Source organism: Leptinotarsa decemlineata, unplaced genomic scaffold (genome assembly GCF_025532065.1).
Source record: "Leptinotarsa decemlineata unplaced genomic scaffold, Ldec_3_MD MMD2_P_RNA_scaffold_14, whole genome shotgun sequence".
Lineage (NCBI taxonomy): Eukaryota > Metazoa > Arthropoda > Insecta > Coleoptera > Chrysomelidae > Leptinotarsa > Leptinotarsa decemlineata.
The window spans coordinates 6,145,197-6,168,465 of NW_027412528.1; the positions used below are offsets into that span (position 1 = coordinate 6,145,197).

Here is a 23,269-nt window from a genome sequence, read left to right on the forward strand (position 1 = left end):
TAAAATTCCTAATGTCAGTGTTAATTGAATTTTTGTTATTAATTTGTAGTGTAAATCTTTTTTATTGTATGTTATTATGTTGTATTAATGTCTTTACTGTTTTCAGTGTATTTTTCCCGACGATTGATGGTTTCTGGTTAGTTGTGCTGTTTGGAAATGATCTGAAATACTCTAATACTGATAAGTCACAACTTTGCCTGATCTGGGCATGAACATTACTCCAAATTATACAGATCAGAATTTGAATAAAGGTAAAGTATCTGGCTTTCTAATAAAATTAAACATCTAAGAATAACTTTGATTTTCACAAACTTTTAACACTGAACTAACAAAATATGTGAACTTTTAACATCAAATTAATAATAATATGAAAAACTTTTAACATCGAACTATCAAAATAAATACAAACTTTTAACTTTTAACATCGAACTATCAAAATAAATACAAACTTTTAACTTTTAACTACTAAAATAAATGCAAACTTTTAACTAATTAAAATATGAAAATCTTCAACTTTGCAAACAGAATAATCTTATAAAAAAAACTTATCATAACAAAATTCCCCCAAATTCATGTTTGAAATTTTGGAACGTTTTCTTAAAATTCAAACATAAAATTTCCTTTAAATATATTCATGAATTCACTTTCTTGTCATAATCGAGATTTCTTTCTCTTTTTTATTTTATGTTTCATATTTATAAATACTCTCAATATTAAAAATACCTCTCACAGTTTTATTTATTGGGTGTATCAATTTATAGCTGTTCATGGGATTCTCTGTCGCAACTTCATAAGGTCCTTCAAATGGTAACATCAGTTTGGTACATTTATCATTTTTATTATCTGGCATTCTCATAGCCTTAACAATAACTAAATCTCCCTTTTCAAACTTAACCTTTTTACCTCTCCTTTTACTTTCTCTTATCATATATTTCTCTGCATTCCTTTTAATTTTAATATTCACTTTCTCCATTATATCATTCATATCCTTCTCATCACTAATCCATTCTCTTTCTGGCATTCTTCCATTCATAATCAACTCTGCACATTCTTCTGTAATAGTATTTGGTACTTCATTAAAATATTTCTCAATTATACTGATTTTATTATCCCAAGTTCTGTGATTTTCTTGTGAAACTATTCTCAAATATTTAATTATTAATAATGTACATATCTTTCAGTCGGATTTGATGCAGGATGTCTAATGCTGGTAAAATTTAATTTAATATTCAAATTATGTGCAAATTTCTTCATCCTGTCGTTATTGAAATATGTTGCGTTATCTAGGATTACTTGTGTTGGTTTACCTAGTTCTACCATAAATTTTATTAATAAATTTTTAATTTATACCTCATTATTATTACTCTGTACCTCATTCGTAGCGTGTGTTTGTTGTATATTGTTTAGCTGTCTAATTTCTTCTACGCTTCTACTTCTCCTATGTCTGTACATATCATCATTTCTTTCGTCCTCGTAATCCCTATTATCTCTGTAATTTTGTCTGTCTGTACTATTAGTTCTATGTCTGTATGTATTATTATTGTTATTTCTATTATTATTGTTATTATATCTGTTATTATTGTTATTATATCTGTTATTGTTATTATTATCATAAGGTCTACTATTATTATTATTGTAGTATTGTCTTTGGTTATTATTGAATTGTCTGTTGTTGTTATGATTATTATTATTAAAATTTGTTCTATTCATATTATTTTGTTGATATCTATTGTTATCATTTACCCTATAATGATTATTATTCTGTTCCCTCTGTTCATAGTTATTATATCTATTATTGTGATACTGACTATTTTGATTATTATAGTTATTCGAAAATGTTATTCTGTTTTGATCATTTCCTCTATTTCTATAGGATAATGTCCTTTCTAGTCTCATTAAATAATCACATAACCTGTCCATGTTTTTGATTTCATGCATGCTAATAATTTCAAATATTTCCTGCCTGAAATGCCTACTAATATATCCTACCATTTCATCTTCTCTGATTTTTGGTTGTAGATATTGTGCTGTTGCATATAATTGAATTGCGTAATTATTATAATTTTGACTCCTGCATTCGTCAAATTTTCCAAATTGAAGTTTATCTCTTATTTTCAATTGCGCATTTTCCCCCAATACTGTCTAATAAATAAATTCTCAAAATCTTCAAAAGTTTGAATATTGTTTTCCTGGCTGTTGAACCATATGCATGGTTGGTTTACCAGATGTTGCCTAATTATGTCTTTCATTTCCTCACCCTTCATTTTGTTATTAATTTTATTCTTTAAGATTTTAATAAATACAATTGGATGTAACTTTTTAATATTGCCCTCAAATTTGTTATTGTTTTGTACATTTTGGCACAGTCCTATGTAGGTGGTTTCTACTTTAGTTTTAAGTCCATTTTCCTCTATTTCCCTAATTTCATTTTCTAAAGTCATGAATTTATTTTTATTTTCCTCATCTTTCTCATTGATGATTTCATTTGTGCTATTTGTATTTATTTCTAATCTATCATTTACATATTTAATTTTCCCTAACACTTCTTTATTATTGTTTTTAATTTCAGTCCTAACTTTTTGAATATTTTCACTGTTTTTATATATTGAGTTGTTAATGTCCACTATGTCCTGTTTTGTATTACTGTAAAATTCATCATTTTTCTGCTGCATTTTATTTTCAAAATCTCTATATAATTGAGCCATCTCCTGTTTATTTTTTTCTAATTTAGTTTGTACCATTTCTTCTAATCTGTCCATATTTGCTTTCATACCTTCCATGCTTTCTCTCATGCTTTCTTTCATTTCCTCCTTTACACTTTCTATGCTCTGTCTCATATCTCCTTTCACACTCTCTATATTTTCCTCATCTTTCTCATTGATGATTTCATTTGTGCTATTTGTATTTATTTCTAATCTATCATTTACATATTTAATTTTCCCTAACACTTCTTTATTATTGTTTTTAATTTCAGTCCTAACTTTTTGAATATTTTCACTGTTTTTATATATTGAGTTGTTAATGTCCACTATGTCCTGTTTTGTATTACTGTAAAATTCATCATTTTTCTGCTGCATTTTATTTTCAAAATCTCTATATAATTGAGCCATCTCCTGTTTATTTTTTTCTAATTTAGTTTGTACCATTTCTTCTAATCTGTCCATATTTGCTTTCATACCTTCCATGCTTTCTCTCATGCTTTCTTTCATTTCCTCCTTTACACTTTCTATGCTCTGTCTCATATCTCCTTTCACACTCTCTATATTTTCTCTCATTTCTCCTTTCACACTCTCAATATTTTCTCTCATATCCCCCTTTACACTTTCTATATTTTCTTTCAAATCCCCCTTTACACTTTCTATATTTTCTTTCAAATCCCCCTTTACACTTTCTATGTTCTCTTTCATATCTACTTTTACACTTTCAATACTTTCTCTCATATTTCCTTTCACACTTTCAATATTCTCATTCATCTTAACCATGAATTGCATCAGCATTTTCATTTGGTTTTCCCCACTCAAATCTTCTTGCACTCCACTACCTTCTCCTTGTTCACCTCCAGTTTTCTTACCATCTCTCAAATCCATTTTATTAAATTTTTAAAGCTTTTCTATAAGATTCACTCTAATTTTTGCCTTTCCAAATGTTCCTCACGTTTTGGCGCCAAATTGTTATAAAAATATAAAATTAGAAGAGTATTTATAATTTAATTAATTTGATTCTTGATTGTTATTCTTAGTGCTCCGGCAGATACCTGTCCTTACCTCTAAATCTTACCTTTATTCTTCAAGGTTGCTCAGCTCAATCGAAGCTCATGCAGCTCTCTTTCTCAGAGTAGAGTTCTTGGAAAGGTGTTATGAATAAAATTTTGTATGTCTGTGTTTTTGAAAATAAAACTTTGTCTCAAAGTTAAAAAAAAATATAATGAATGTCGAATTTTTGTAAATGTTTTGTCAAACCAAACTTAAATTACCCTAAAACTGCGCCAAAATACCTTATGCTAAGAAATGTTACAGTAAATGTTGAATTTGAAACAAAAATATTCTTAGAATTGTGTTCCGTACAGTTAAATCTACGTGGTTCGTGCGTGGGAAACGATTCTAAAAATATCTGTGCTAAATGTCAGTGAATTTTTCAAATTTTCCTAATATTAAATCCAATAATAGTTCTTGTAAATAAAATGATGAAGTTCGTTGATAAATAAAAGTTCAGAAGTTGTGATTTTCACACTGGAAGTTCCTTGTGACTGGAAAACTTTTGATTCGATTTGGAGGTTATAAATTGTTCAAGATTTTCAAAAAATGTATTCTTCTTATGGATTGGGAATTATAAATAATATTGTAATACCTCAAAACTGGTACAGCTTCCCTGGATTGGTTTTCCCTTGATTGGAATTTTGAATTCTTCCAGACACTCTAAAATCTCCAGTAAGTATCCTTTCTCGTTATTATTATTTATACTCTGGCTCCTATTGATGGATTTATATCAATAAGAACATGCAAAACGGCCTTTTCTCTTTCTTTTCCTTTTTTTAATTTCTAACAGCTCTTCAAAAAAATTCGCGTCTGCACAATTCAAAAGCTTCCCTCCTCCTTGATTATTGATTCACCCCTGGCAACCAGACAAAATTTTACTGCCTGATGCTCTTCCTCACAATAATTTTGAAATTTCTTCAATTTTGACACTTTTTTCACTGTTCACACATATTATATTTACGATTTCTGTTACCCAATTTTCACTAATACTAATAATGATTAATTTTGATTACATTTCATCACATTTTGTTTTGAATTTTTCTAATTTTGAATCCAAAATTCATCATTTTTCAAAAGTTAACACCTCCTTTTCAATTTATCAATCTGATTGGCTACTCTTTAGTTGCATCCAAATCATGTACTGAGTGTTCTTACCATTTTTCAGATAAAATTCCTAATGTCAGTGTTAATTGAATTTTTGTTATTAATTTGTAGTGTAAATCTGTTTTATTGTATGTTATTATGTTGTATTAATGTCTTTACTGTTTTCAGTGTATTTTTCCCGATGATTGATGGTTTCTGGTTAGTTGTGCTGTTTGGAAATGATCTGAAATACTCTAATACTGATAAGTCACAACTTTGCCTGATCTGGGCATGAACATTACTCCAAATTATACAGATAAGAATTTGAATAAAGGTAAAGTATCTGGCTTTCTAATAAAATTAAACATCTAAGAATAACTTTGATTTTCACAAACTTTCAACACTGAACTAACAAAATATGTGAACTTTCAACATCAAATTAATAATAATATGAAAAACTTTTAACATCGAACTATCAAAATAAATACAAACTTTTAACTTTTAACTACTAAAATAAATGCAAACTTTTAACTAATTAAAATATGAAATTCTTTAACTTTGCAAACAGAATAATCTTATAAAAAAAACTTATCATAACAAAATATATATATATATATATATATATATATATATATATATATATATATATATAGTCTCCCATAAAAGAAAATGTACGTTAAATGTACGATCGAAAATGTCGATTTTGTATAGAATCTTATGGAAAACAAGCACACTGACAATGAATTGGGATGGCATTTTGTCAAGCCTCAGCTTTAGATAGTATGTATGCTAATTCTTTACGTGAATATTTATTTTATTATAAACAAAAAATAGTGTATGATTCATGTAATAAATGGTAAAATGTTATAACATTTGTTTCATTTAATGTATAAGGTGAAAAAAAATAATAGCTTTAAAATGTTGTTTGATGTAAATAAAATACCAAAATTTCAATATATATTTTATTCAAATTATATCAACGTTTACATGTACACGTTGATATACAAATGTACAAAAACTGAAATACTTGAACATATTCCTATTTGCAGTCAATTCTTGCAAAGTTGGTGGACTCCTACCGCTTTCGAAAATTCTCAGAGTATCACACACCTAACAGTCATATTCAAACAAGGACAACATTTTTCAATACATCACATCAATAAAAAGAAAATCCAAAAGATTATCTTATTTCAAGCTATAGTGCCCCAAGGTAAAGTATCGGATGATTTGGGGATTAATTTTCGTTTATATTCGTGTGGACTTAAACCTATTTTCACGTGCTTGATACTGAAAACGTTGTGAGCGTATGATCGAATAGTAAACTGCTCACATATTTTTTCTTTGAAGTTTCTGAGACAATCGATTCAATCTTTGAAATCAATTTTATTTTTGACTACATTATATCGAATTCCCTTTGATTTTTTGATAACTTTTCTGCAAATATAATCAAGTCAATGTCTTTTAAAATTTGTAATTTTCATTTCGTATACTTCAACATAGCATCCCACGTGTAGCCAGGCATAGTATTATACTATGCGGGGTGCAACCCATAAGTTGCCATGCTTTCTTGACGAAAATTTTCGAAAACGTCTGTCAGTAATTAATTATTTGTTGTCAAATATACGTCCGCATACGATACTAAATTTGTAATTTAGAATGATTCCCACACATTTTGTGCGTGAGCATATTTCTCATTTGTTATGTATTCATCATTTAATTTATTATAGAATTTTTCTCGTGATGGTAACTCGGTGTTTTTCAATTTTTCCATGCTATCTACATAATCATATAGAAATACATCATTTCTGGTGAGAAAACCAACTGTCGTTCAAAACAAGGAATTTAAAACACATTCTGCACGTACTGAACAAAAAAAGTATTCTATGAAAACACTACTTTATGCGGATTATATCTATGAATGAAAAAATTTTTGAGTCGAACAAAAAATATTGTATACAACCACAAATTCTTTGCATATCGAACAGAGAAAAAATGGGAAAGTAGTACTAACCTTAATTTCGTACAATTTTAAATGAAACAACACAACAGCGTATTTTCCAAATGGGGGTGATATACTCCTCCGTCACTCGGTGTGGTAAAAATTGTTATTGTTAACTGGTTTCCTCTCCACGGCCGAACTGGAATTTTTGGAAATCCACCTGTGAGAAACCAAAATTTCAAATTAGAAATTTTACGAACACTCTCCCAACAAACGACAACATGAATAAAAGTTATTCATACTTTACTATGCGTTTCATCCAACTAGAAAGCTGCTCACAAAATGATCTTCTGTTTACAACATTATAAATGTGTATATAGAAGAAGCTATGGCATTGTCGAAGGCAAACATATAAAATACGAGAAAAACTCTTATTCAGCTCAGATGATTTTCGGATAAAATTCATAATCACATTTCAGGGTTATGTGGCTGTCATCCAATAAAACATCAAAACAAATTGTACGGTACAATTATTTACTGTAAGAGATAGTATTCGAGAAAAATGGATGTCAGCAATTACGCATTCTTATCTTTTATTCATTATTAAAGATTGAATTTGATGAAAAACAAATATCAGCAATTGTCATTTCTTATCTTCTGATGTATGTAGAATAAAAATAGTAGTCCAGGGTTGGCTTGAGGAATACGTAATTACCTCTAAAACCGTTTCGTATTACAAATTAATTAAAACAAAAAAAGATAACCCTCAAAAATTATGGGTAAACACTATACCGTAAACTAACTTTCCAAAACAAAACAGCGAGTTTCTATCAAAATATATATTCACCAAATTAATTGAACAGTACTAACAATCTCTGTTCGCAACAACGACCTGTATATGACTAACTTTTTTTTCCAGAATAATAATGACTATAAAATCCACACTTCGTTTATACAATACGTGACCCATCAATCATGTCTCTCCAAATCGTCAACTTTTCTGGCGCGATAGTCGGTTGTTACACCATAAGTTATAATGTGATGATGAAATCTTCGCCAAACAAACAAATGAAGAAGTCTACTAATAACGATAGCGTTGAAGGTTACTAAATATGCATAAAAACATTCAAGTAAATTAGAGTAAAATTTTGGAAATTTAATGATAATCAGCAACAACTCTCACCACCTTTGAATTAAATTATATTTGAATAAATTCGTCTGAGAAAAAGTCAAAAACGTATAAAAAATCTTGCAATGAAAATTCATAAAGTGAGCATGAAAAACACTTACTTTCAGATAAAATCATTGCACTTGTCAGTGGTATCACTTTCAACTGATACAACTAACTCATTTCGCCTCGCAGGAGGTATTTAAAGGAAAATAAGTGATAACATATTATGAAATCAAACAAAGAGCCTTTTTTCGTCGTTTTGAGAACTGCATATCTCTGGATGCTAATTTAACATTGACAGTGATTAATATCACCTTGGGTAAGAATAGGAAAATAGGTGATGAAATATTATGAAATCAAACAAAAACCCTTTTTACGTCGCTTTGAGAACTACGTATCTCTGGATGCTGATTCAGCACCGACAGTGTTCAATGTCACCTTGCAATTGAATAGAAAAATAGGTGATGACACATTCTGAAACGAAATAAAGAACATTAAATAGTCTTTGTTTAGTCGTTTTGAGGCGTATTGCCGGATGCCTATTCGGCATCGACATTGACCCATGTAACCTTGGGTATGAATATAGAAGGCCTAGATGAATATGTGAACCGTTGCGGCTTGCATATTTGCTGTCTAGCTCACCTCAACTCTATACCAAATTGTTATGAAGCCACGTGTCTGGCTTCATCAATAAGTGATAGCCTATATCATATATTTTTACCAACTTGAAATAAATAAAAAAAATTACTGTTTCAAACAAAATATCGATTTTTTCAAATTGAATTTCATATTTGTTGTACAACTCTAATCAAAATACATGCAGCCATCATAGATTCTATAATAACTTTATAAAAGTCAAATTCCATTCGTGACTTCTTTTCTAGCCTTTTTGCGTGTGGAACAAATTCAACAGTTTTTTGTATTTAACTGATGAAGATTTCGAAATATCAACTTCAATTTACATTTGAATGGTGTATTCTTGCGCCTGCGCAAATACTGCTAACTGACCCTCATTGACTGATGTCGAACGAATTGATTTCCATTGTTTACATCTGTAATCACTAGCCTTCACGCATATTTCCTTGGAATTTCATACACATTTGGTAGGTTTACATACAAAACAATATATATTATTATATTATTGTAGTCGGAAGTACAAAATTTATTTTTTAGCATCGGTGACGACATATTCTACACTCTGAGGCTGAATTCTTCTCATATGTGACAAAATTTGATTGAACACTTTGTCTTGAATGTCTAAATTATTCAACTGCTTCAGAACCAACCAAGCCATCAACATGGCAACCATGGCAGATATTGAACTTGAATTACAACGTTTAAAAAAAGCCGATTTGATACGGATGATTTTGAACAAAAATATTCCAAGTGATGTAAATTTGAGTCTAAGTGCCACGTGCTTTATAGCCAATAAGAAAAATAACAGTCTATGTGCAGTTACCAGTGATATATCCCCGAATTCTGATAGTGATGACATTAAGGTTATAGCACTGAAGTGCGACCTTAAAGTGGCAGTGGTGGAATTGGATGCATCGAGAAGGCTTATATATGAGCTGGAAAGAACAACAAACAATCAACAACGTATAATTGAACTGTTAGATAAAAATTCAAGCTATGACAACATTAAACAGAATCACACAGTTGCCAGCTCTTCAAAATTAAAACAATCCGATGAATCTCGAACCGGAGATCAGAATGTATCTCAGGGTGAAAACAAACTTATAGTAAAGAAGAATGCTTTTGATTCGAAATTAATAGGACAAAAAAGTAAGAATTCCATAATCAATCAGAAGGATGTAAATTCTGCTGTTATCCAAGCCGAAACTCAATGTGTCCTCAATCATTACATTAATTTAGCCGAAGACAATGCTGGTCTTCCCAGTACCAGCGAAACAAAGCAAGAAAGCTGGCAGATGGTTCGACCTAAAAAATCCAGATCAAGAAAAAAATCTACTTGTTGGTAAAAACCCTGACAAAATTAAAGGTGTCCCAAAGTCCACCTATTTGCATGTGTGTAGAGTGGATCCAAACACATCAGCAGAGGAACTGTCAGGACAGCTAAGGGAAGTTCTTCCCGAAGTTACTTGTGAGTTGCTAAAATCAAAATCTCCCACGGTATATTTATCATTTAAGGTTGGTCTGTTGGTTGGTTTAAGGTTGGCTGCCATGAATCCAGAATTATGGCCAAATGGTACATATATAAGCCATTTTTTACACTTTCGTCACAAACCAATTGTAAAGCTTCAGTTCAAACTTTGTATAAACCAAATTTATTATTGTTAAATGTAAACACCATAAGTGTAGATGAAATAAGTATTTTAGAGACAGAATTAGGGTACCTTCATACCTTGCAATTCTTGTGTATAACAGAGACAGGTGTTAACGAGGCAGTATTGAACGGTATACATTTTCCAGGTTTCACTTTGAGAAGTTTTTATACGAGACCCACTAAAAAATGTGGAGGGGTTGCCATATGGCCGAAAAATGATATTATAATAGATGTGATTGATTTTGGCAAGTATTGCATTGAACAACATATTGAGATTTGTGCTAGCCTATTTACAATAAATAAACGCAAATTCATGATAATAAATTGCTACAGATCCCCTTGTGGGGACACTGATATATATTTTTAATAATATTCGTGACGCAATGAACTCAGTTTATAAACCTGGAATAATTTATTATTTTTGCGGAGATTTCAATCTCGATTTATACTCGAATAAAAATTTCAAATCATTATGTGATCTTATTTCTTGTTATGACCTTCGCTCATTGGATGGTTGGCCCACAAGAATCACAAACACCAGCTGCACCATAATAGACCAAATTTTTTCGAATTGTACGCACGGGGAATTGTGTTACGTTATAGATAATAATATCTCTGATCATCGAACAGTGTTACTAGAACTCGACAAAATCTCCGTTTGGGTAAATAATAAAACGGAAATAAAAAGATTTTTCGATGAGGAAAACATTACAAATTTTAATAACCTTCTAGAGAGGAAAAATTGGTCCTGCATCTATGCATATGACAAATGTGATGAAGCCTTTCGTCAATTCCATAACATTTTCGTGTATAACTTCGAAATTAGTTTTCCTAAACAGAAAAAATACTTAAAAAGTAAAGATAAAGGCTGGATAGATGACACAATAAAAAAGTCTAGTTCCTCATTAAAGCATCTTTTTAGTCAAAAGCAAAATAACTGTTCTTTAACTGAAATGTACAAACAAAACAAAAGAAGTCATATAAAACTTATTAATGAAACAAAAAAAGGTATTATCAGCAGAAAATAACTATGTCTGACAACAACCCTCGAACACTGTGGGGTGCCGTATCAGAACTTTCAAACAAAGGTAAGAAATTATGTGAAAATATCGTTATCGAAAAAGGAGATAAAACCATTGAAAATCCTTCTCTTATTGTGACTGAACTCAACAACTTTTTTATTGAAGCGCCTCAAGTCTTGGTACAAAATATTAACGTAGAAAATTATAATACAAACTGCCCTAGCAACATCAGCTTTGACTGTAATCCACACACAATGTTTCTGAAGCCATACAGTGAAATGGAATTGCTTGAGTTGATTATTAAAAAAATTAAAAACAAAAAATCATCGGGTATAGATGAAATACCTGTTTTTATTATAAAAAAATATTGCACGTCATTATTGAACCAATTACATATATAGTGAACCTCTCTTTTCTAACTGGTACTTTTCCAATGGTTCTGAAAGTTGGAAAAGTAACTCCTATTGAAAAAAGTAGATGAACAAGGCGAGCTAAACTTTTTGCAATTTTTGGTTCAAACAGGAGTGGGGGAACCGTGTGACGTCATCGACGCAGGATGGAACGAGTATCGTAGCGATTCAAGCATGGAACTCGACCTCCTTAGTACTCCACATCACCGCTCAGGCCCTCTTGCGACTCTTCCTCACCCAGGGCCGGCCTGAAGGGGTGTGCGAAGTATGCAGCCGCACACTCGAGCCTTTTGGAGGGGCATAATATTGTAAAAAAAGAATAAATTTGGGAAATTTTTAGAAATTGATTCAAAAAGGAACTTTGTCTCAAAACTATTACAGTTGAATTTCAAAGTAAAACTGAAGATCTACCCCAATGAGTTCTGTTCTGAAATACAGTAGTCTGATGTCCTTGATCAAGGTCAGTGGAGCAGTCGTCTGCTCCTATGGGGGCACGTGGGAAGGGTTGTGACGTGACTCAACTTCCTGCCCCCCTTCCTCCGCTTTGTTTTTCTAGCCAACGATATGCGATTGTGTATGACAGGTGCAGTAGTGGCTAGTGCGTTGAGTGACCCACCACGTTATTCACGTCTCGGCGTTTCGCGGGTTTGAATCTCTTTGCTTTTCTGCATTTGTTCTGTTTAGTTTACGCTGTTAGCTTTTGATTCACCAATCAAGCTTGCGTACGTGCGGACAGTTGAATTTTGTTTGTGAAACCTGTATGTATTATAAATTTTTGAACTATATAATTCATCTAAAACATAAGCTTTACTCCGTTTTCGAGTGAGGCGCTCTGTAGGATATTTTTTTCAGTTGGAGATGTTTTCAAAGCCAAAACCAAAACAACCGTCGGGTTGTCAAAACCGGAAACGGAAGGCAATTGCAGAGAAAAACACCAAAGCAAGTTCTAAACTCTTATGCAGTTTCCTAAACAAACCAACCTCAAGTTTTAACAATATAGAACATTTTGGTGGTGAACAAAGTAGGCAACAACCTGAAAAGGAATGCCAAGTAGAACTAGGCGATGAAGGTAGTAGCAGTCCTTTTGAATTGCAAAAAAAACAAACAAGCCATGAACCCAACGATTCCTTTTCTTCTGAAGAAGAAAAATAAGAAGAAGTAGACACCCCAAAGGACCATAAAGAACCGACTCTTTCTGATTCCGACAGCGACAACGGCAAGTCCCAAGAAGAATCAGATATTTATAATGCTACTGAGTTGAATAGTTATTTTACGGACTTGGGTACTTGGCCTGATCATATAAGTGCTAGCTTACGTGATTTAATTATTACCAAGGGACCAATCTCAACTGAGCTGGAGAGCTATCCAAGAGATGAAAACAAAAGATCATTTTCTAATTTGTTTTATTATAGGTTAGCCAAAAATGGTCAAAAGGTTAGGAGACGTTGGTTAACTTACTCTAAAAAGAAAAATAGTGTATTCTGTTTTTGCTGCAGGATCTTTAACACATCAGGAACAGGAACTTTGTTAGAAAAAAACGGAAACAGTGATTGGAAGCACATAGGCAAAACATTGACAAAACATGAAACGGCTCCAAATCACATGAAGTGTTACGAAAAATGGGTTGAAGGAGAAAAAAGACTGACTGAAGGAACGACAATAGACCATTCATGTCAAAGGATTGTTGCGCAAGAAAAGGAAAGATGGAAAAATGTTCTCACCCGACTCATTGCTATTACGCAATTTTTAGCACATCACCAACTTGCCTTTAGAGGGACCCACGAAACACTTTACAAATTAGACAACGGAAACTACTTAGGTCTTGTTGAACTCATAGCCAAGTTCGATCTTGTGATGAAAGAACACATTTCAAGAGTTCTAATGAATGAAAAACGAAGATGTGTCTCGTATCTTGGGAAAACCATCCAAAACGAGCTTCTTTCTTTAATGGGAGATAAAGTACGAGAGTCTATTTTAAACAGAGTCAAAGAAGCAAAGTACTTTGCATTAATTCTAGACTGCACTCCAGATTTAAGTAGAAAAGAACAACTTTCTGTAATCTTCCGGTATGTCCATGAAAAAAGTGACAAAACGGTAGAAATATGTGAAAGTTTCGTTGACTTTGTTGAAATCACGGACACCACTGGCAAAGGCTTGTCTGAAACCGTTTTTAAGGCCTTAGAAAACTATGGTCTTGACATTCAAAATTGTAGAGGCCAAGGCTACGACAACGGGGCCAACATGAAGGGCAAACATTCTGGGTTGCAGAAACGAATTATCGAACAAAATAAAAGAGCCTTTTTTGTCCCTTGTGGCTGTCACAGCTTAAACTTGGTGGTTAGTGATGCAGCCAAGTCTTCAGTTCCAACAGTGACCCTGTTTGGAACAATCCAACGTCTGTATACCCTATTCAGCTCTTCAACCAAACGTTGGAGCTTGTTCCTAGAGAGTCTTTCGAGATCTGAAGAATCTTGTACTGGGATTCCTTTGACATTGAAAGAGCTCTGTATAACACGGTGGGAGGCACGAATCGACTCACTGAAAGCAGTGAGATATCAGATCGTCGAAGTTCGCCAAGCTCTCTGGGATCTTTATGATGATCCCTCGTTTGAAGATGATGTTAGGAGCGAAGCAAACTCTTTGGCCACAATGCTTGAAGATTACGGTTTTTTAATTTCTCTAATAACCTGGTATGACGTCCTCTTTCAAATTAACTTAGCAAGTAAGATGTTGCAATCAAAGGTGATCAACTTTCCTCAAGTTGTAGACGCGTTGAAATCCATTTCAGATTTTTTAGTCGACTTTCGTGAGAATGGATTTGTCTCCAGTTTGGTGAAAGCAAAAGAGTTGGCTGAAGAGCTGAAAGTTGAAGTGAAATTCAAAGCCCCAAGACTCAGGAGGAGGAAGAAACACTTTGACTATGAGGTTGAGCGTAGAGATGAAAACGAGCCTCTAACTGACCCACAAGAAAAATTTAAAGTTGAATTTTTCTTACCATTAGTTGATACTGCTTACTCAGCTGTGGAAGAAAGGTTTGAGCAGTTGAATGCCAAGACTTCAAAATTTGAATTTCTCTTCAATCTAGACAAACTGCCCGATCGACAAATACTTTTGATCAAATGCCAACAACTGGAAGAGCTAATGTCAGATGGGGCTGATCAAAGTGACATTAGAGGGGCCGAATTGTGCGACGAGCTGGTTTCTATACAGAAACTTTTACCCAAGGAAGGTTAGTAGTCTTTCAGTAAAATAATATTGAAATTTAAGTTAGCAGGTAGTGTTGATTATTGAAATTAATATTAATATTTCACCATCCTAAATTAACGATTTAAACTTGATAGGTTTTTGTACAGTTAAATTCCACTTCTTACCTCACCCTGTCTTACCTTATTTTTTTTCAGATAAATGCATTAAACTTAGAATTTTATTACATAATTAATATATAGTATTATTGTTTCTTGTTTTTTTAAATTTTATTCTGACACTTCAGTACACACGTAAATAACGTAAAAAGAAAAATGGATAAAAATCCATTCTAATCATTTTCATAATTTCTTCTCTAAATATTACACTTGAAGAGTTTCATGACATAACTTTATTCTTTTTAGGTCAAAAGTCTCCAATGGGTGTTCTAAACTTTTCATCATTGACCGAAAGCACGGATGCCTATGTCAACCTGTGGATAGCGTTACGGATCATATCCACGATGCCCATGTCGGTCGCCTCCGCTGAACGAAGCTTTTCAAAGCTGAAGTTGATCAAAACTTACGTCAGGTCAACACTGTCGCAAGAAAGACTCAACAGCCTTTCAATCTTATCAATTGAAAACGAGCTGTCTCAGTCAGTTGATTATTTGGACATACTTAACTCATTCTCCGAAATGAAAGCAAGAAAAGCCCTTGTGTAAATGTATAATAAAAGAGACTATGTACCTATCTCAACAGTTAATAAACTTTTGTTTTGTATGCGCCATTATTAAACTCTGTAATACTGTAATTATTGGTTCACTACATTCTGTTGCTTTATTTTTTTTACCCATGAGATATGAAAATTTACCTTAGGTCCGGCGGACGGTGATTCCCGCATTAGCTATTTATTCTGAGAGCACTTGCAATATAAGTGTAAACATCATTGTAACATCGTGACCCAGAAGCTTTCATTAGTTTATTTAACTAGTTTATTTATTAGTTGGTTTAAGGTACTAGAAAGAGTATTGAACCTATCAAGTCAATCAATAACAAATCAAATTGAGAGACAAATTTAATGTTCTAAAAGGCGTAAAAGTACACAAAAACTGTGACCTTAAATGCCCCAGTAGGGGCATAAATGTGAGTCTTGCACACTTGCAACTTTCGCCTTAGGCCGGTCCTGTCCTCACCCCTTGGCCCCCTTGTCACGTTCCAGTAACGTTATTTTAATTTAAAAAGTTTATAGTTATGAGATTCGAACCTGGATCGTCCGCGCCGTAGACATTGTCCTTAGCCTCTACACCATCGTAAGATATTGAAGTTAACTGCGAATGTTGGGTATTTATAGCGTTAGTTTTGTCGAGACTGAAATTGACTCATTCATTATACTTGACAGCATTTTTATTTTTGATTTCTGTAGAATGTAATCGTCATTATCATGTTGAAGATAGGAAAATATACTTAGATTTGGGAAATAATTAATATTTCATGCAGAGATGTGTATGTGTGTGTAAGAGCAAGAGACGCGTGTGACGTAATCGATGCAAAGAGAGATGGAGATCGAGGTTTTACCGGTTGCTAGTGCAAGCAGGTGTTGCCAGTTGTACAATAAATCAATGTTTATGGAGTAATGTAGCGTTGCCGGTTTGAAAATTAAGTTATAGAAGACACAGAGTCATCTATGAGTCACTAGCTGAACTATCTATTGGTTGAAGAAGGACACTGTGAACACTAGACTAATAAGACTGCATCTGTCAAATGTCAATACATGCCAGCATGGCAGGTTCGGCATTGCCAGTTGCACAATAAATCAATGTTTATGGAGTAATGTAGCGTTGCCGGTTTGAAAATTGAGCGTGAACTACTCGACGAAAATTGGAATCGCGAAAATGATATATTAATAATAATGAATCAGATTTAAGAAAAATATGACAACCTGCGATCCGTCATTGTATTCGGGGTGTCTCAAAATACATCATTGAAAACAAACATGACGTGCGTCAAAATATATTTAAGAAAAAACATGTCGGTTCAACAGAAGTCTAGCATTCCAACATGCCAAAAGGGCACTACGTCTCGTATCTTTGTTAACCAAGTTAGCATCATCAGGAGAAAGAGAAGATACAAAAGTGTCGAGAGGTTAAGCGTTGTGGACTCAACGTGCGGGCAATGGGGGAGTGAAGTATTCGACAATGACATTTCAAAATACGTTGTTTTCCGTGCGTTTACGATCGTTTTTCGTGCGTTTTCGACCGTTTTACGTGCGTTTACGGTCGTTTTTCGTGCGCTTTCAATCGTTTTTCGTGCGCTTTCGACCGTTTTGCATACGTTTTGTATTTTTTGTTGAGGGTATCATAAGGCGGTGAGGTTAGATAAAAAAGAAGAAATGATTTAGAAATTTATTATACATTTTTATTTTGGTAATATATCACAGAGCCATTTGTATAAAATATATACGTTTCGGAGACTGCAACTGTAGTTGGTTCGCTTGCGAATGTGATGCATACAGGGTGAGACACCTTCGTTGTTGTCGAATGTGGGAACCATCTATGTTGTATTGTCATAGCCCTCCAAATTCACAACGCGTGTCGGTATATTCAACTCGTGAAATTTTTCAGTTAGAAAGTCATGTTTTTGATGTCCTCGCACATAAATGACATCGACACCTTGTAGATTTTCCATGAGGATGGCATCCAATTGATTATATTCCACAAAGCCAGAGGAATCCCTCAATCCGTGAATGTTTCGCTCCAAGTAACAGACGGTACGACGATCTTCTTTACTCAAACAGGAAAAAGGTGTGTTTGGCAGCAGTAAAAAGTTACTACACTGAATTCCAATCCTAATGGATATTTCTTTTGGATGGAATTTTTGCTCGACGGTGAAGCCTTGAATATTTTACAACAGCTATTCTCATGTTGACTCTTCGATTGATACTGAAGCAAAATCACATGTTCAGTTCCATTTTTTAATAATTTCGCTGAGTGGGAGGTGTTCTATGACAGTGTCGTGCACAATTATGCAATAGGCTCTAGTATTTTGAGGAAATCCCTCGGATGCTTCGATTTCAAGTTCTACATCAACACTGGAACTTTTGATGCTCTCATCCCTTCTGGAACAATCGATGAAAAAGAGAGCTTTGTCCGTTAAGACGGTGGAAGTGAGAAGAGGATAATGTTGATTGGTCATTTTGTAGCTGAGACCAAATTGTGAGTAGTTGAAATAAGCTTGCGAAAAATTCCCCTTTGCAAAATTCAAATGCATATTTTCCTCGGGGTAATTCTCACCGTTAAGAGTGAGCGTTACATTGGTGATATTCAAATGATTGAATATTGTTGGATCATTGTTGACTTTAGTGTAGTCATAATTTTTTTCGAAACATACAATCACATAGCGAGGGCTTTCGAGGAACGAAGAAGTCTTGACGGCCCATATTTCATTTTTTGCAGACGGCCCATATTTCATTTTTTGCATTTTGTGTGAGAGCAGGCAGCATATGAAGTTCCCATTTTCTGAACGGTATGAGAATAGGAGTGTCTGCTTGGATAGCTTTCAAAAGTTGCAATTTAATTTGATCATGCGGAAAGAGTCGTTTAACTTTCAGTTCGATATTTTCAATTTCCAATTTAACTTCCGTTTTCGGTGTTAGTGCAGCAGGAGTCTCTTCTAGTTTTGAACAGTTGCCATCATCTCCAGCTCGTACTAATCGAATGGTATGTTTTAGGGATGTTACGGAGCTTCGACTCCGGTTCCGTTAAGTCGGAACTTCCGATTATTATCACACCTTCGGTTCTGACTTCGGCTCCGACTCCGATAATAACCGACGGGTTATTATCAGTGAAAGTGATCTGTTTTTGTGTTGGACAATGAAACCTAAATCAAGTTGTATTTGGAACTACTTCATTGAAGTTAATTCAGATTCGGCAAAGTGTAAACTGTGTACGAAGACATATTCAAGAAAGGGAGGTACGACAACGTCGTTGAAAGGCCATTTGAAGTCTATCCATACCACTGAATACGAAGAATTTCTAAAGTTAGAAACTGGAAAAAAAATACTGTACAGCCCTCGACTCCCCTTCAGGATGCTAAAAAACAAATTACTTTGAAAAAACTTTGCTGAAGAATACAAAATGGTGCACTTCTAATGCTAAATCTATGGAAATTGACAAATTGATTTCTGAAATGATTGCTTTGCAAGATCTACCCTTCAAATTTGTGGAAGGTATAGGATTTCGGCGACTTATGCAGTTCACTCTGCCGAATTATCACTTAAGGGGAAGACATTTTTTTACTGAAAATATTTGTGGTCATCTATATGAAACATTAGCAAAAAAAATTAAGGATTTACTCACACAATTTGAAAAGATCTCATTTACAACAGACATTTGGACTGAACCAAGTTCGAATGTGTCATTATTGAGTCTGACAGCGCATGGCATAAATAGAGATTTTAAAAAGCTAAAAGTTATTTTAAAATGCCACACATTTGAAGGAAGACATACAGGAGACCTAGTCCTAGAAGAAATTGAGAGTATGTTGATGGAATGGGGCATCATAAAAGAGAAAATTCATTGTTTTGTACGGGACTCTGGATCTACTATGAAACGAGCAATGAAACTCGGCGACATACCTGATGTCAGTTGCACTGTATATCAGTTGCAACTGTGTGTGCGAACATTATTAGATTGTGATGAAGAAATTAAAGCCTTATTATCCGAATGCAAAAAAAATTCGACGCATTTTAATCATTCCCAACTAGCTCAGACTGAACTGCATAAAATACAAAAGGAACAACTCAACCAAGAATGTTTGAGTGTAATACAGGAGTGTAGTACGCGGTAAGTTGTATTAATTTGTGCATTTATTTTTACCTCCAGATTATTTCATTTCAAAGATCTATCCACGCTAATACAATAAATTCAAATGAAACTATCAAATCGATTTTATTAAAACTTGATGTGGTATATGCACGCTGATTATAATGAGTGTATTATTTAGTTTTTGTCATTCATTCAATTTAAATAATACTTTAAGTTAAACTGTAAATTAGTGTATATTATAAGCGTTAATTAGTTTAATTAATTTGTTACAGGTGGAACAGTACATTTTATATGTTGGAAAGAATGCTTAGAATACAGGATTCTCTATGCCGGTACGCAAGTAAACACAACCTCTCTCAGTTGTCTCCTGAAGAATGGCTGCAGCTTAAAAAAATAGTGACTATACTTCAACCTTTTGAAGAAATTACCCGAAATATGAGTGACAATGACACCAGTATCTCATCAGTAATCCCACTTATACACACACTAAAGTTTACATTACACACTGAAGGCAGTAAACAAGACACAAATGAAAAATTTAAAACTATAATAAAATGCACCATCGATCAATTAAATTCCAAATTTGGTGACCTTCAATCAAACAATTTCTTTGCAATAGCAACATATCTAGATCTAGACCTCGATATAAAACAAAATTTTTTAATGAAGTGGTTAAAGAGAATATTGAAACTGAAATAATGTCACTATTTGAAGCAGATACATCTAAAAACGAAGCTGATAATATTGCCGTTCCTGTAGAAAAACGGGCAAGAATGGAAATGCCAACAGAAGCTAGCCATAATAATGTCCAAACAGTTTTGTCGAATATATTGTTAAGTAGTGATGAAGACGATGATAATACCACATCTGAAAAATGTGCAGTTTTTGACAAATTTGTTGTAATGAAAAGTATACTAAATGAGTTCAACAAAGAAAAACGTATAAATATTAGTGATGATCCGTTATTGTGGTGGAAAGTAAATGGAAATACAAAATTCCAGCCGCTTCAATCAATTGCCCGCCAATATTTGTCGTGTCCACCAGACTCAGTAGCGAGCGAACAACTTTTTAGTGGCGCTGGCCTAATTTACGACTCATTAAGAAATAGATTAGACGGAGACAAAGCTTCAAAGCTTTTGTTCCTAAAGTATAATACACTACTTATTGAGTCAATTCATTTGATCTAATTTGTTTTTTAAGCTTTTGTTCATTTAATATACCTAATGTAATATGCTACATTGGGTTTAAATTTGTTTATTTTAATTTCTTGTTTATTTGAAAATATGCAAATTTTTTTTCATTGTTTGTGTTTTCTTTTATAATTGAAAATTGAAATTATAAAATGTTGACTAAATAATGTTTTATTTGTCCTCAAATGAAAATTCTTTCTCTTGCCATCACTTTCTGATCCTTCCTCCGACTCCGATTCCGACTCCGATAAAGCAAATTTAAAAACTCCGACTCCGCCTTCTGTTCCGATAAAACTACCTCCGTTAAACCGTACCGTAGGAAACACACTGATATCGTTGAAGATATTCAAAATATGCTTGATGGGTATGAGCATATTGAATGTTAGATGAGTTGTGTTGATGACGCCTGTATTGCTGGGAAAAGTCCAACCGGAGGTGGCCAAGTGTTTGATATCTTCGTCGGTGTAGATGAAAAAGCCTCTAACAGTACTAACAATTCCAAGTTCACGAACTGCTTCCAATTCCTTACCACTCTGCTCATAACTAGCAGATTGAAACATGAAAGCGCCAGCATTGTTTACGAATGACACCTTACCGTCCCCTTTAGTCTTCTCAACTTTTCCACTAATGAACAGCAGACTATCGTACAAAGCATCGTAGGCATCGGATTGATTGATGTTGATTTCAATAACATCGTTGTTGCGAAAAGATTTGATATATGGATAGTAGGTCCGCCATTCTATCTTTTGTATGGACTCATCGATTTGCGGTTTTCGTAAAATGTTGAACACTTGATTGGACAACATGATAACTAAGAGATTCCAAAAACAATTTATTTTCCGTTGTCAATAGTTGTCGACTAGTGAAGGTCTTGGGGTATGGAGGTGTATTATTAGATAGTCAGCACCATACTTCCGCTTCAATTCCAAACGAATTATTATTTCTTCGTTTCGGAAATCAATGAGCCTAGAATGTTGGTCGAGCACTCGCAGCGTGATATTGTTTATTTCGTCTCTATGTGCAATAGGTAGGTAAATGGGGTGATTAGGTGTTTCGTCAATTGCATACCCCGGATCAACACCAACAGCAAATTCGTATATCGTATGAGTCGGTGTGTCGTTGTAGAAGGCTCCAAACGTAATGTTGCTATCTATGTGTATGGTGCGTACTTTAATGATATCCACAGGTAGGTCGGATTCGTGATGTAAGTTTGGTTGGAGAAGAGTAGATGAAAACCCCAGTATGTGAGCCAAGCTATTTGCAGGTCGGAAATCAATCGAGTGCTTCAGACAGAATATTTCACTTTTCAGCGTATTATTATTCGGTTTCAGATAGAAAACATCTTCAGGGTTTTCCTTGAACGTTTTAGGCTGATGTATTTGTTTATTAATTCTTCAATGTCACCAATTTCGTAAGATCCAACAGGTATATCGATGCTTTTCTGTTTAGTTTTGTCAGCGTTTTCATAGTAGTAGAATTTCGTACCTTCTTCAATGTTGGGTATACTGTTGTACGAATGGAAACTAAGCAAAGCCAAAGTATATTCAGAATCAGAATGTAATCGAATGGGTGGATTGAAATCGATGGAGAGCGTCGAAGAACGACTCGTTAGCGTTAATATCATAGACATGACTGATATAATGTCAGTATGACATCTCCTTAAATAATGATTGAAACAACAACAACATTTTACATAAAAATCATTTATTTCTTCAATAATAACATTCTATTTGCGAACTCACAGGACCATAATACATTGCTTTTTGTAGCGATGACGCAGCTGATGTAGGTGGTGGTACCTCATGTCGGTAATGGATGAAACATGGTAAGCATGGTAAACGGCAAAGCAAATCGATGTTGGTAGTCCTTTGGTAATCTATGCCAAACATCCAATAATTTCCAAGGTTTAGCATTCTCAATCAAATAGTCGATCGATAAAGTTTTCAATTCAGCATCGGTTAAATCTCGCAAAGATTTATCTCCAACCATTTTTGCAGACATTATGAAGCAGAAACTGTAGGCACAGATGTCCGCAATTACTCTGGTCAAAATTTTGATACTGATCATTGTTATATGTAATCGTTATACCCCCTCCAAAATATCTGACCAATTCCATTGGAGGTTTGAGATTACCGAAACTATCAAAATATTGTACAGCATTGCTGTTTTTAATGTAAGCTACCCAATGAGTGCCTGCATTCAATTGAGAATCCAAGTTCAATACAGCACATTCTCGCAGTAGTTATGTGAAGAGATTTTGCAGACTATCCAAGGAAATGCAGTGCTTGCAGATTCCCACCCCGGATCCAGAAACGATTATCATCGTAACTTTTTATTCATTCATTTTGCAGATCTCGATATGAGAAGTTCTCTAGAAATTTATATTGTAATTTTGAATAAAATA

General features: G+C 33.6%; 2 protein-coding genes across 2 annotated transcripts; one reads left to right on the forward strand and one right to left on the reverse strand.

The window, feature by feature from the left end:
• Nucleotides 1-572: 572 nt before the first annotated feature.
• LOC141483090 (uncharacterized) lies at nt 573-3,706 on the reverse strand. Its single transcript, XM_074177359.1, has one exon. It carries the CDS (start codon nt 3,585-3,587, stop codon nt 2,115-2,117), a length of 1,473 nt encoding a protein of 490 aa, XP_074033460.1. The 5' UTR covers nt 3,588-3,706; the 3' UTR covers nt 573-2,114.
• Nucleotides 3,707-13,614: 9,908 nt separating this feature from the next.
• Nucleotides 13,615-14,901, forward strand: LOC141482337 (zinc finger MYM-type protein 1-like). The gene has a single exon (XM_074175424.1). The coding sequence runs from the start codon at nt 13,615-13,617 to the stop codon at nt 14,899-14,901; it is 1,287 nt and encodes a 428-aa protein (XP_074031525.1).
• The last annotated feature ends 8,368 nt before the right edge of the window (nt 14,902-23,269 follow it).

Bases quoted from the DNA above. Each gene is read 5' to 3' on its own strand.
- LOC141483090 (XM_074177359.1), bottom strand. From the start codon at position 3,587: ATGGATTTGAGAGATGGTAAGAAAACTGGAGGTGAACAAGGAGAAGGT.
- LOC141482337 (XM_074175424.1), top strand. From the start codon at position 13,615: ATGGGAGATAAAGTACGAGAGTCTATTTTAAACAGAGTCAAAGAAGCA.